Genomic DNA, 14,709 nt, shown 5'->3' with positions numbered 1-14,709 from the left:
AATTTAGCACGGCCAATCAGCCTAACCCCCACATCTTTGGAATGTGGGAAGAAACCGGAGCGCCCGGAGGAAATCCCACGCAGACCCTGGGCGAACGTGCAAACTCCACACAGACAGTAACCCGAGGCCGGAATTGAACCCGGGTCCCTGACGCAGTGAGGCAGCAGTGCCAACCACTGTGCCACCCATTTAAAGGACAGGATTCACAAGGTGGTACTTGTGAAGCCCCGTAAGAAGTTTCGATGTTTCAATTGGATCGCCTATCATTCTTCTAAACTCCAGCAAACATAGGCCTAGCCTATTCAATCTCTTCTCGTAGGACAGTCCCCTTATTTCAGGAATTAGTTTGGTGAACATTTGTTGCACCCCTCTTTCCTTGGATGAGGAGATTGAAACTGTACACGTTACTCCAGGCGTGCTCTCACCAAGACCCTTTGCAATTGCACTTAGACCTCTTCACTCTCATGCTTCAGTCACTTTTGTAATAAAGACCAATATCCCATTCGCTTTCCCAATAGTTGTATCTGCATGTTAACTTTGTGGTTTGTGTACATAGAGCCCCAGATCCCTCTGAATTCCAGCATTTCATAGAATCCCTGCAGTGCAGAAGGAGGTCATTCGACCCTTGGGGGGTGGCATGGTAACACGGTGGTTAGCACTGCTGCCTCACAGCACCAGAGACCCAGATTCGATTCCTGACTTGGGTCGCTGTCTGTGCCGAGTCTGCACGTGGGTTTCCTTCGGGTGCTCCGGTTTCCTCCCACAATCTGAAAGACGTGCAGATTTGGTGCATTGGCTATGTTAAATTCTTCCTCAGTGTATCCGAACAGGCGTTGTAATGTAGTGACTAGGGGATTTTCACACTAACTTTATTGCAGTATTAATGTAAGCCTACTTGTGACACTAATAAATAAACTTAAGTCTGTACTGACTCTCCGACAAGCCCTTTCCTGTAACCCCATGTACTTACCCTACTAGTTCTGCTAACCTACATATCTTTGGACGCTCGGAGGCAATTTAGCATGGCCAATCCACCTAACCTGCACATCTTTGGACTGTGGGAGGAAACCGGAGCACCCGGAGGAAACCCACGCAAACACTGGGAGAACGTGCAAACTCCACGCAGACAGTGACCTGAGGCCTGAATTGAACCTGGGTCCTTGACACTGATGCAACAGTGCTAACCACTGTGCCCCTGCCGCCATGGCCCTCGCCATCAAGCACCTATCCGTTCTCATCCCATTTTCCAGCACTTGGTCCATAGCCTTGAATGCTATGGTGCTTCAAGTGCTCTTCTAAATATTTCTTAAATGTTGTCAGGGTTCCCACCTCTAATCTCCCAACATTTTAAAAAGAAAAAAATCTGCTTTCCATTTTTACTGCCAATGGGGTAACTTTGCATTTCTCCAAGTTGGGGCGGCATGATGGCACAGTGGTTAGCACTGCTCCCTCACAGTGCCAGGGACCTGGGTTCAATTCCCAGCTTGGGTCACTGTCTGTGTGGAGTTTGCACATTCTCCCCGTGTCTGCGTGGGTTTCCTCTGGGTGCTCCAGTTTCCTCCCACAGTCTGAAAGATGTGCAGGTTAGGTGAATTGGCCATGCTAAATTCTCCCTCGGTGTACCCGAACAGGTGCTGGAGTGTGGCGACTAGGGGAATTTCACAGTAACTTAATTGCAGTGTTAACATAAGCCTACTTGTGACTAATTTTAAAAAAAAACTCCACTGAGTTGTCAGCCGGGATGACCGGGAGTTGAGGGTATGAAAGTACAACTCTGCACTAGAGCAGGAATGGGAGAGAGAGAGCGATGCCAAGCTTTTGTGAGACAGAAAGAGAGAATTCACAGCTGGGGTCAGTGTGTGGTATTGAGAGAGCAAGGAAGCTGATGAGTCTGAAACTGAGCATGTGAAAAGCTGCTTGTAACGGTAAGAATACAAATGAATGTGGGGATTATTTTACTTTAGAAGGAACTGCCTACTTAAGAGTCACTGCCTTTCTTTCCTCATCTTGGCAGACCGTTGCACAGTTAGTATTGTAATCAGATTGTGGTGGCTAGTTTTGGGTATTGATGCTGTTGGTAAAGGAGGATGTGGTTTTGGGGGAACGGGTGGGCATGCGGAATACTGGCTGTCAGTGGAACACACAAAGCGGAACCATGAGTGATCAAGCATTTGAGAATAAAGGGAGGCTAACAAATAAAATGAAGTTTAACCCTGAGATTATTGAATACCAAAAATGGCTTTGATGTTTTGAACAATGTTTTTGTTTATGGTCAGTATAGAAAACCTAACATTCTTACAGTTAACCGTAAGGCCGGAATTTTACTGTCCCGCCCGCCACGGGAATCGGAACGGGCGGTGGGACGGACCATGGAGAGGTCCGTTGACCATGGGCTGGATTTTGCGGTTTCGGGATTCGCAAGGCCGTAAAATCCCGTCCCAAGTGTTTTCATATCATTTCATATCATTTCGCATGAGCCATGAATCTAAAAATGACTTTGAGATTTGTTGCTCTATGGCTCAAATTAGGTTCTAAAATCTAATAACTCCAATAAGGAAGTATGGTGGCACAGTGGTTAGCAGTGCTGCCTCACAGCGCCAGGGTCCCAGGTTCAATTCCAACCTCTGGTCACTGTCTGTGTGGAGTTTGCACATTCTCCCCATGTCTGCGTGGATTCCCTCCAGGTGCTGCAGTTTCCTCCCACAGTCCGAAAGACGTGTTAGTTAGGGTGCATTGACCTGAACAGGTGCCGGAGTGTGGCGACTAGGGGAATTTCACAGTAACTTCATTGCAGTGTTAATGTAAGCCTTACTTGTGACTAATAAATTAACTTTTCTTTAACAAGAGAATGTGGAAGTTTAGCATCCCCGATTCAACTCACTCTGCCAATGCTTTCAGGTGTCTTGATGCCAAGTTCTGGAAACCCCTCCCTTAAACCCCTCTGTCCCTAGCTAGGGGAGGGCAGTGGTGTAGTGGTATTGTCACTGAACTAGTAATCCAGAGACCCAGAACCTGGAGACGCGGGTTCGAATCCCACCACGGCAAATGATGAAATTTGAATTCAATAAAAATCTGGAATTATAAATCAAATACTAGAAACATAGGAGAAGGCCATTTGGCCCTTCGAGCCTGCTCCGCCATTCATCACAATCGTGGCTGATTGTCCAACTCAATAGCCTAATCCTGCTTTCTCCCCATAACCTTTGATCCCATTCGCCCCCAAGTGCTGTATCTAGCCGCCCCTTGAATACATTAATTCAATGTTTTGACCATGAAACAATGGTTTGTTTTAAAAATCCATCTGGTTCACTAATATCCTTCAGGGTTAGGAAGGTTCAGTCGCTAGGTATACATGGGGAGGTAGTAAATTGGATTAGACACTGGCTCAATGGAAGAAGCCAGAGAGTGGTTGTGAAGGATTGCTTCTCTGAGTGGAGGCCTGTGACTAGTGGTGTGCCGCAGGGATCGGTGTTGGGTCCATTGTTGTTTGTCATCTATATCAATGATCTGGATGATAATGTGGTAAATTGGATCAGCAAGTTTGCTGATGATACAAAGATTGGAGGTGTAGTGGACAGTGAGGAAGGTTTTCAAAGCTTGCAGAGGGATTTGGACCAACTAGAAAAATGGCAAATGGAATTTAACGCAGACAAGTGTGAGATATTGCACTTTGGAAGAACAAACCAAAGAAGAACGTACAGGGTAAATGGTAGGACTCTGAAGAGTGCAGTTGAACAGAGGGATCTGGGAATACAGGTATAGAATTCCCTAAAAGTGACGTCACAGGTGGATAGGGTCGTAAAGAGTGCCTTTGGTACATTGGCCTTTATAAATCGGAGTATCGAGTATAAAAGTTGGAGTGTTATGGTAAGGTTATATAAGGCATTGGTGAGGCCGAATTTGGAGTATTGTGTACTGTTTTGGTCACCTAGTTACAGGAAGGATGTAAATAAGATTGAAAGAGTGCAGAGAAGGTTCACAAGGATGTTGCCGGGACTTGAGAAGCTGAGTTACAGAGAGAGATTGAATAGGTTGGGACTTTATTCCCTGGAGCGTAGAAGATTGAGGGGAGATTTGATAGAGGTGTATAAGATTTTGATGGGTATAGATAGAGTGAATGCAAGCAGGCTTTTTCCGCTGAGGCGAGGGGAGAAAAAAACTAGAGGGCATGGGTTAAGGGTGAAAGGAGAAAAGTTTAAAGGGAATATTAGGGGGGGCTTCTTCACGCAGAGAGTGGTGGGAGTGTGGAATGAGCTGGTGGATAAAGTGGTAAATGCGGGGTCACTTTTAACATTTAAGAAAAACTTGGACGGGTTCATGGATGAGAGGGGTGTGGAGGGATATGGTCCAAGTGCAGATCAGTGGGACTAGGCATAAAATGGTTCGGCACAGACAAGAAGGGCCAAAAGGCCTGTTTCTGAGCTGTAATTTTCTATGGTTCTATGGTTACCTGGTCTGTCTGACATGTGACTCCAGAACCACAGCGATGTGGTTTACTCTTGAATATCCTCTGAAATGGATTAGCAAGCCACTCAGTTCAAGGGCAATTAGGCCTTGCCAGCGAAGCCCACATCCCGTGAATGAATCTTTTTTTTAAAAAAAGGTTCAAGTTTGTTTATTAGTGTCACAAGTAAGGCTTACATTAACACTATACTGAAGTTACTGTAAAAATCCCCTAATTGCCACACTCCAACGCCTGTTCTGGTACACTGAGGGAGAATTTAGCATGGCCAATGGACCTAACCAGCACGTCTTTTGGACTGTGGGAGGAAACCGGAGCACCCGGAGGAAACCCACGGGGAGAAGGTGCAAACTCCACACAGTCAGTGTCCGAGCCAGGAATTCAACCCGGGACCCTGGCGCTGTGAGACAGCAGTGCTCGGCACTGTGCCGCCCCCCCCCCCCTCATCCATGAAAATCTTCCTTAAAACCTACCTCACGTATGTGGGCCTCTGAACGGTTGTCCCCTTTTTTTATTGATGCTCTTAAAGGTCTTGGGGCATTTTACTATGTTATAGGTATTAGATAAATGCATGCAACCGGTTTATTTATGTAGCTCCCCTGGCATTACTTGTATCTAGAGTACAGCCATGACATAATCTCATTCTGTAATTTTATAGTCACTTCCTCAAGGGAAATGTCACCAATGGTCCACCCAGGTTATTGCAGCTTGTTTCTGGATTCTTATTCTGACCTCCTGTACAATCCTGCCACCGGTTAGAAGACTCCATTGGGAGGAAGCCAGTCATTCTCCCTCAGGTTGTTTGGGAGGTAATCTGTAACAAAGTGTGACTACTCAACTGCAGCATTTATTTCCTCCCCACCCTTCTCCATTCTGCAGGATGAGACAGTACATGAGACCCGCCTAGCCAGAGTGCCTCCAATCGGACGAGCGTTCAGTGTGCCTGAGACCTCTGTTGAGCATGCAGTAAGGTGAGTATACGGTTGGAGAAAATCAAAGCTGTGATATTATCCTTATTTTGGTATAGCTACGTAGAGCAAAATTCCTCTTGTCATTCTGGAGCATGCGTTTGATGTTGCAGTCTATGTGGTGACCTAATTTCATCATTTTTAAAATTCCTCTGTCGTCCAGCCATTTTCACATAAACAAGTCTCTCGGTTTTCCAAAGAATCCCTACAGTGCAGAAGGAGACCATTTGGCCCATCAGGTCTGCACCGACCACAATCCCACTTATCCCCGTAATCCCACATATTTACCCTGCTAATCTCCCTGACACCAAAGGGTCAATTTAGCACGGTCAATCCACCTAACCTGCACATCTTTGGAGTGTGTGGTAGGAAACCGGAGCAAACCCACGCAGACACGGGGAGAACGTGCAAACTCCACGCAGACAGTGACCTGAGGCCGGAATTGAACCTGGGTCCCTGGCGCTGTGAGGCAGCAGCGCTAACCACTGTGCCACCGTGCTGCTTTTATGCTCCACACAGTCTTCCTTTTACCAGCCTTCATAGGTCATAGAAACCCTACAGTACAGAAAGAGGCCATTAGGCCCATCAAGTCTGCGCCGACCACAATCCCACCCAGGCCCTACCCCCATATCCCTACATATTTACCCAGTAATCCCTCTGACCTACACATCTCAGGACACTAAGGGCAATTTTAGCATGGCCAATCGACCTAACCCACTTCATCTAATATTATCAGTCCATCCTCCATTCCTTTCTCCCTCCTCTGTTTATCTGACTTCCCCCCCTTTAAATATGTCAAAGCTAGTCACCACAATCACTCCATTTGATTAGGCAGTTCCAACTTTTAATCACTCCGTGGACAAAGATTTTTCTCATGAATTCCCTGTTGGATTTATTCATTTGTAACATTTCCTTGCGTACCCTTAATAATTAAAGTGGGTTTCAGTTTGTTCCAGAATGCAAATTGAGTTTTCTTTTTGTGAAGATCTTTCTCTGTTGATCTGAAAATAAAATGGTGCCAAACTTCTTGGAATCATCCTTGGGTTCAGCCTGAACATAAAAAGCACCGCCAGGTTTTGAAATGCTAACTAATCTCTCTGACATTGGGTTCTGGAAAACCTGAGTCCATTTGATTCACGCTTGCACCCACTGGCTGCAACCTATTTAGAAACCACAGCAATGAACACATGCACACACTGATCCAATGTAAATTATACGAGTGGTCCTGAATTGTTCACCCCGAGTAAATAGCTTTTAGCTGATTGATTGCGTTCTGTGCGTTTTCTGCAAAATATTTATGGGCCACCGGAGTTCCTGTTGAATTGAATTTAGCTTCACAACTAGCTATGCATAATGAGATAGAAACATGGAAAATAGAAGCAGGAGTAGGCCATTCGGCCCTTTGATCTTGCTCCGCCATTCATTAGGATCTTGGCTGATCATATTCAATATCCTGGTCCCACCTTCCTCCGTATCCCATTAGCCCCAAGAGTTAAATCTAGTTTCTTAAATCTCTCAACATTTTGGCCTCAACTACATTCTGTGATAGTGAATTCCACACATTCCCCACCCTCTGGGTGAAGAAATTTCTCCCCTCAGTCCTTAAAGGTTTACCCCTTATCCTCCAAGTTCTGGACTCCTCCTACCATTGGGAACATTCTTTCTGACTCTACCCTGTCTGATCCTGTTAGAATTTTATAAGTTTCTATGAAAACCCCGTCTCACTCTTCTAAGCCCCAATGAATATAATCCGAACCAAAGTGTCTCCTCATGTGATCCCAATATGGGACGATTTGAACACTGGATCTTTAGATTGAATCCTGTATCGTTTACACTATTGTATCCATGTCAGTAAATACTATTTGAGGAAACTGTATTCTGCTGCCTTGGTGAATGTGATAACTGATGTGTCTAGTAATGCTATAAGGTCTAATTACTATGTGCTCACATCCTGAGAAAGAAAGAGGGAAATGGGTAGTGGGGGCTATGAAACATGTCCTTGTTCATATGAACTGAAAGATGGGGAGCTATGAAGATCTGTTTCTCATACATTTTTTTTTTTATTTGCTGAACTGTTTTTATTATTGTCTGCTTGAAGCTCTGCATACCAACAGGGTAGAGAACCTAGCTCCCAGACGTCCAAGGACGTTACAGGCACTGCTGTGACGGGCATCACCGACATTAAAGAGAGGCGTCGGTAAGTTAGCTTTTGACCCTATAACTTGAGAGGCGCAGGCTAGAAAACAAAATAGAACTGGTGTGGGAAATCTAACTAAAAACAGAAGATGTCCCGGTGTCAAGTAGCATTTGTAGAGAGTGAGTGTGTTAATATTTCATCGGAACGGGAAGTTGTGAAAGGTGAACAGCTTTTTGCCAGATATGGGTGGGGGGGGGGAAATGCAGGGAGATGGGAGAAGAACATAAAATTCTGTAATGAGATGAGTGATTGAAGAACAAATAGGATTCATGGTTCAAGGCGGAGGTGGTAATAGGACAAACATGGGAACCGATAATGGAGTGGAGATGCCAGCATTGGACTGGGGTAAGCACAGTAAGAAGTCTCTCAACACCAGGTTAAAGTCTAACAGGTTTATTTGGCAGCACAAGTTTTCGGAGTCTCGCATGTTCATCGGGTAAGTGGGAGTTCTGTTCACAAACAGGGCATAGACAGACACAAACTCAATTTACAAGATAATGGTTGGAATGCAAGTCTTTACAGGTAATCAAGTCTTAAAGGTACAGACAATGTGAGTGGAGAGCGGGCCAAGCACAAGTTAAAGAGATGTGTATTGTCTCCAGCCAGGACAGTTAGTGAGATTTTGCAAGCCCAGGCAAGTCATGGGGGTTACAGATAGTGTGACATGAACCCAAGGCCCTGGTTGAGGCCGTCCCCATGTGTGCGGAACTTGGCTTATCAGTTTCTGCTCAGCGATTCTGCGTTCTCACATTGTCTGTACCTTTAAGACTTGATTACCTGTAAAGACTCGCATTCCAACCATTATCTTGTAAATTGAGTTTGTGTCTGTATATGCCCTGTTTGTGAACACAAGTCCTCACTCACCTGATGAAAGCTTGTGCTGCCAAATAAACCTGTTGGATTTCTGATTGAACCAATAATGGATCCAGTGCATGTGTAAGAAAGTTAATGTCCAGGGGAAAAATGAGAATGATGGTTAAGATCTAAAGTCATTAAATTTGTTAAGGATGGGTGGAAGGTTGTAAATACCATGGAGAAAGACAAGTGATTGTTCCCTCCAGGCTGCATTAACCTTCATCAGAATCATGTAGCAGGCCAAGGACATGTAGGGTGGCACAGTGGTTAGCACGGCTGCCTCACAGTGCCAGGGACCCGGGTTTGATTCCTGGTTTGGGCCATTGTCTGGAGTTTGCACGTTCTCCTCGTATCTGCGTGGGTTTCCTCCGGGTGCCCCGGTTTCCTCCCACAGCCCAAAAGACGTGCTGGTCAGGGTGCGTTGGCCATGCTAAATTCTCCCTCTGTGTACCCGAACAGGTGCCAGAGTGTGGTGACTTGGGGGTTTTCACAATAACTTCAGTGCAGTGTTCGTGTAAGCCTACTTGTGATACTGATAAATACATTAAACTTTAAAACATAGAGGATGGTGAATTAGTGGCAAGTGATCAGAAACCCTGTGGGTCATGTGGATGTGAATGGATCTCTCTGATTCCGCACATTAAACATTAGGAACAAGGCACGTGTTGTCCTTTTTTTGATATGCTGTTGGTAAGAAGAGCTGTTTCTCCACGATCACAGTGAATTTGTTATGAGGTGAATTCAAAAGGTTTAGTAGCTCACTAGGAAGCTGTGGGGACTGCAATGTGATAGTATTGCAGGGACATGATGGGTCGAATGGCCTCCTGCGCTGTAGGATTCTATAGTTGCATTCAAGCCGAGGAGAAAAACGCACGGCAACTGAAGATTGCATAGCCTTTGCAACAAAATGTGATACCTGCAGGCACCAGTAGATAGTTTTTAAGCATACATCACCTATTTTAAACAGTAAATTATAATTGATAATATTATGATAAAATTGACTCCGAAGGTGGGTATGATGAGGTACAGCAACCACCTGTATTTGTATAGCGCCTTTAATGTCACATGGTGCTTCACAGAAACGTTATCAAACACAATTTGACACCATGCCACATAGGAACTCTTTTATGTAGGTGGTCAAAAACTTCGAAGAGTGGGAAATAGGGAAGCCATTCCAGAGCTGCTTTTTTTTATTCACTCGTGGGACTTGGGTGTCGCTGGCTGGCCAGCATTTATTGCCCATCCCTAGATGCCTGAGGGCAGTTGAGAGTCAGCCTGGAGTCACAGGTGGCTCTGGAGTCACATGTAGGCCAGTCCAGGTAAGGACGGCAGATTTCCTTCCCTCAAGGACATGAGTGAACCAGATGGGTTTTTCTGACAATCGACAATGGGTTTCATGGTCATCAGTAGATTCTTAATCCCAGATATTTTTTACTGAATTCAAATTCCACCATCTGTCGTGGTGAATTTCGAACCCGGGTCCCCAGAACATGATTTTCTAGTTTAATAGTCTAGCGATAATAGCAGTAGGCCATCGTCTCTTCCTTGGGAGCCCAAGTAGCTGAAAGCAAAGATGCCAAGTGGCGGAGTGATTAAAACTGGCAATGCGCAAAAAAGGTCAATATTGGAAGGTTATAGGGCTGGAGGAGGTTACGGAGATAGTCAGAGGTTTACAGCATGGAAACAGGCCCTTCAGCCCAACTTATCCACGCCGCCCTTTTTGTAAACCCCTAAGCTAGTCCCAATTGCCCGCATTTGGCCCATATCCCTCTATACCCGTCTTGCCCATGTAACTGTCTAAATGCTTTTTAAAAGACACAATTGAACCCGCCTCTACTACTGCCTCTGGCAGCTTGTTCCAGACACTCACCACCCTCCCCACTCACCAGATGGGGAGGAGGAGGAAAGGTCTTCAGGGAAATAAGGATGAGAACTTTGTCACACTGCTGCACTGGGTGTTCAGGGCTTGTTCAGAGTTAGGATCCAGGCCATAGAATTATGGATGAGTTCAGGATTATGGAGGTTGGAAGGTGGGAGGCCAGTCAGGAAAAGATTGCAAAATTGAAGTCCAATGCTAATAGTAGTATAGAGGAGGCTTTCAGCAGAAGAGGAGGTGAAGCAGGTTCAGAGATGGATAATCCACCAGCAGTAACCCACCCGTTTTGTTGACGCTGGGAGGGCCAATATCGAAGAGCCAGTTTGACAAGTATGCAACCCCTCTGGCACAGCCAGAGATCATCGCTGCTTGACGAGCTGTCTAACTGATCTCTGTGGAATTCTTCAAAACGTTTGGCCATTTCACCTCTGCAGCAATTCTCTTGGTTTAAATCCCCTCCGGTTTCTGCAGATTGTACCTGACCCCAGTGCGTGATGAGGAGTCGGAATCCCAAAGAAAGGCCCGCTCACGACATGCACGGCAGTCCAGGCGATCGACGCAGGTGAGTGTTAACATGTTCTGACGAGTTCCAAACGTAGCTGCTCCACCACTTCACTGACTCAAATATTTGAGACCATTTAATTTTGTGGTTTGAGGTACTTGCCACAAACTGCAGTGACATCTGTCCATAACCACCGCCTGATTGCTCACTTATAACAATACTGGTTCACGCCTGTGGAATAGTGACACTTCAAAAAATAAATGACAGTCTGAAATCAATACTACAACCGCCCAGCGAGTCTGTCAGCATCTGTAAAACGTCGTTATTTTGTTGAAATTTATTCCAAACCTAAATTAATCATAGAATCATAGAAACCCTACAGTGCAGAAGGAGGCCATTCGGCCCATCGAGTCTGCACCGACCACAATCCCACCCAGACCCTACTCCCATATCCCTACAGATTTACCCGCTAATCCCTCTAACCTACGCATCTCAGGACTCTAAGGGGCAATTTATAGCCTGGCCAATCACCCTAACCTGCACATCTTTGGAAAATGAATTGAGATGGTTTCGCTTGAATTTGCAGCCTTGCAATGCATCCGTTCTGTTTGGAGTCCAAAGTCATGCTGTGATAGGATTCCCAGTGTGTGGGGCGGCACAGTGGTTAGCACTGCTGCCTCATAGCCCCAGGGACCCGGGTTCAATCCCCAACCTCGGGTCACTGTCTGTGTGGAGTCTGCACATTCTCCCCGTGTCTGCGTGGGTTTTCTCCGGGTGCTCTGGTTTCCTCCCACAGTCAGAAAGACACGCTGGTTAGGGTGCATTGGCCGTGCTAAATCCCCCCTCAATGTACCCGAACAGGCGCCGGAGTGTGGCGACTAGGGGGTTTTCACAGTAACTTCATTGCAGTGTTAATGTAAGCCTTACTTGTGACACTAATAAATAAACTTTAATTGACGCTGTTTAATTTGGCGTTGTTGGAATGTGTGTTTGCTTCTGTGAATGCAGGTCAGGAAAAGTAATTCCGCTTGCCTTTTTTAAAAAAAAAAACTATATGCCTTTTGGTTTGTTTGTAGGGTGTTACACTCACAGATTTGAAGGAGGCAGAGAAGACCTTGGGTATTGCCACCGAGAAAAAATCCCAGGATCAGCCAGAAAAGGAGGAAGAAGGGAAAGGGAATGATGGCAAGAAAGGAAGAAGTTTATTAACGGAGGACAAGGTGAGACTGCGCAGAGGAATGTAAATTCTGAATCCCACAAACAGTCCAATTAGAGTGCTTAATGAATACTTGTTAGATATTCAGAGGTGGGTTTGTGTTGCAGGGCTTGTGTTGCCCGCCAGTCTGAAATCTACAATGTTTATCACCTATTCCCATAGACAATTTCCATGTTCTAATGAGAATGGCATCTTGTAACAATATACTAATTACTAAATTAATTAGTTTTGATAATTGTAATGAGACTGCGCAGATAACAAACAGGTTATTGAAGTCGCAGAGAGAACAATCTTCAATGGGTCAGTAGGTTGGATACGATCACAGATTTATGCCTTTGAATTGGATTGGCGTTTCCTTTCATCCTTTTCTATGTTGCATATATTTGAAAAGCTGTCGCAGAAGAGGCCACTCGGCCCATTGGATCTGCACTTACTCCCTGACACAGTATCTTCTCCCTCTCCTCTGCCCTATCCCTGTAACCCCACACACACTTGCCGTGGCTAATCCATTTAACTTACACGTCTTGGGAAACTGAAGCACCCCGAGGAAACCCACGCCGACGTGGGGAGAATGTGTAGTCTCCGCACAGTCGCCCTGGGCCGAAATCGAACCTGGTCCCTGGAGGCAGCAGTGCTGACCACTGCCAGTGTGCCGCCCCTGGTTGAAACCGACAGACGAGGTAACAATTTGGTCTACTCAAGCTATAGCAGTCTCACCGGGTAATACAAGTGAATTTCTTCATTGTATATGGCAAGGCAGGTTGTTGCTGTTATGATCTGACACTTAAGAGCTTTGGTGTGTCAATACTATGAGTGATCTAGCTACATTTTCTGTACTATTTCACGTATAAATCTTGTGTGGTAAGAAGTAAGAATGGTAAATTGTCTGCGACTGGTTAAGATTTTGCTCATCCTTAGAATATAGTTCAATTTCAGTGCACTGAGGATCCAACATCTTTACAGTTTTGTTATTCTTGGCTGTAAACAAAGCGTATTTTTTTATATATCTTTTTGTGCTGTGGCATCATTTGGATATCTGCACTGCTGCTTCAAAGTGAGGTGAAATTGGTGCTTCAGGATGTTCGCAATTAATCAGGCCCACTTGGTTGCTGGATGATGCCAAACTATTGAGTGTCTTTCAGTGATTTTCCCCTTCTCCTATCTACCCCGCCCCATTCCGAACGATGTATCCTCTGTTGAGGTTAAGGGATGCCATCCTGAAAATCCATAATCTCCTACGCCAGTGCCCTGAGCTCCACAAGCGAATCTTGGATGGCCCTTCTCCATCGCCATGTGTTGTTGCAATTATACAGGGCCTTGGAGAGGCCACACCTAGAATATTGTGTGCAGTTTTGGGGCGGCACAATGGTTAGCACTGCTACCTCACAGCGCCAGGGACCCTGATTCAATTCCGGGTGACTGTCTGTGTGGAGTTTGCACGTTCTCCCCGTGTCTGCGTGGATTTTCCCCAGGTGCTCTGGTTTCTTCCCACAGTCCAAAGATGTGCGGGTTAGGTTGATTGGCCATGATAAACTGACCCTAGTGTCAGGGGGATTAGCAGGGCAAATGTGTGAGGTTGTGGGGGTGAGGCCTGGGTGGGATTGTGGTCGGTGCGGACTTGATGGGCTGAGTGGCCTCTTTCTGCACTGTAGGGATTCTGTAAGATTACTAACTCTAATTGGGATGCTATTTTGGTTTGTTGTATTATATGTAGGGTGGCACAGTGGTTAGCGCTGCTGCCTCACAGCTCCAGGGACCCCAGGTTTGATTCCCGGGTTGGGTCACTGCCTGTGCGGTGTCTGCACATTCTCCCCGTGTCTGCGTCGGTTTCCTCCGGGTGCTCCGGTTTCCTCCCACAGCCCGAAAGATGTGCAGGTTAGGTGGATAGTTCATGCTAAATTGCCCTTTAGTGTCCAAAGACGTGCTGGTTATTTGCATTGGCTGTGCTAAATTCTCCCTTGATGTACCCGAACAGGTGCCGGAGTGTGGCGACTAGGGGAATTTCACAGTAACTTCATTGCAGTGTTAATGGAGTTTGTTTGAGGAACAGCTACTGCATGTCCTTGATAAGTATGTACCTGTCAGGCAGGGAGGAAGTGGTCGAGCGAGGGAACCGTGGTTTACTAAAGAAGTTGAATCTCTTGTGAAGAGGAAGAAGGAGACTTGTGTAAAGATGAGACGTGAAGGCTCAGTTAGGGCGCTTGAGAGTTACAAGTTAGCCAGGAAGGACCTGAAGAGAGAGTTAAGAAGAGCCAGGAGGGGACATGAGAAGTCTTTGGCAGGTATGATCAAGGAAAACCCTAAAGCTTTCTATAGGTATGTCAGGAATAAAAGAATGACGAGGGCAAGATTAGGGCCAGTCAAGGACAGTAGTGGGAAGTTGTGCGTGGAGTCTGAAGAGATAGGAGAGGCGCTAAATGAATATTTTTCATCAGTATTCACACAGGAAAAAGACAATGGTGTCGAGGAGAATACTGAGATACAGGCTGTTAGACTAGGCGGGATTGAGGTTCATAAGGAGGAGGTGTTAGCAATTCTGGAAAGTGTGAAAATAGATAAATCCCATGGGCCGGATGGGATTTATCCTAGGATTCTGTGGGAAGTTACAGAGGAGATTGCAGAGCCTTCGGCAT

At 45.8% G+C, this 14,709-nt stretch overlaps 1 protein-coding gene across 1 annotated transcript in view; it reads left to right on the top strand.

Annotated features, from left to right (window-relative positions):
* Positions 1-14,709, top strand: part of LOC144509018 (protein phosphatase 1 regulatory subunit 12C-like) — a 100,324-nt gene that overhangs the window by 53,838 nt on the left and 31,777 nt on the right. The window contains exons 11-14 of the mRNA XM_078237274.1: positions 5,342-5,433; positions 7,529-7,627; positions 10,830-10,920; positions 11,937-12,080. Coding sequence (XP_078093400.1) covers positions 5,342-5,433; positions 7,529-7,627; positions 10,830-10,920; positions 11,937-12,080 — 426 coding nt within the window. The remainder of the gene's footprint in view (positions 1-5,341; positions 5,434-7,528; positions 7,628-10,829; positions 10,921-11,936; positions 12,081-14,709) is intronic.

This window comes from Mustelus asterias, chromosome 21, assembly GCF_964213995.1.
Source record: "Mustelus asterias chromosome 21, sMusAst1.hap1.1, whole genome shotgun sequence".
Lineage (NCBI taxonomy): Eukaryota > Metazoa > Chordata > Chondrichthyes > Carcharhiniformes > Triakidae > Mustelus > Mustelus asterias.
The sequence above is the reverse complement of the archived record's forward strand: the minus strand, read 5'-3'. Positions and strand labels throughout refer to the sequence as shown.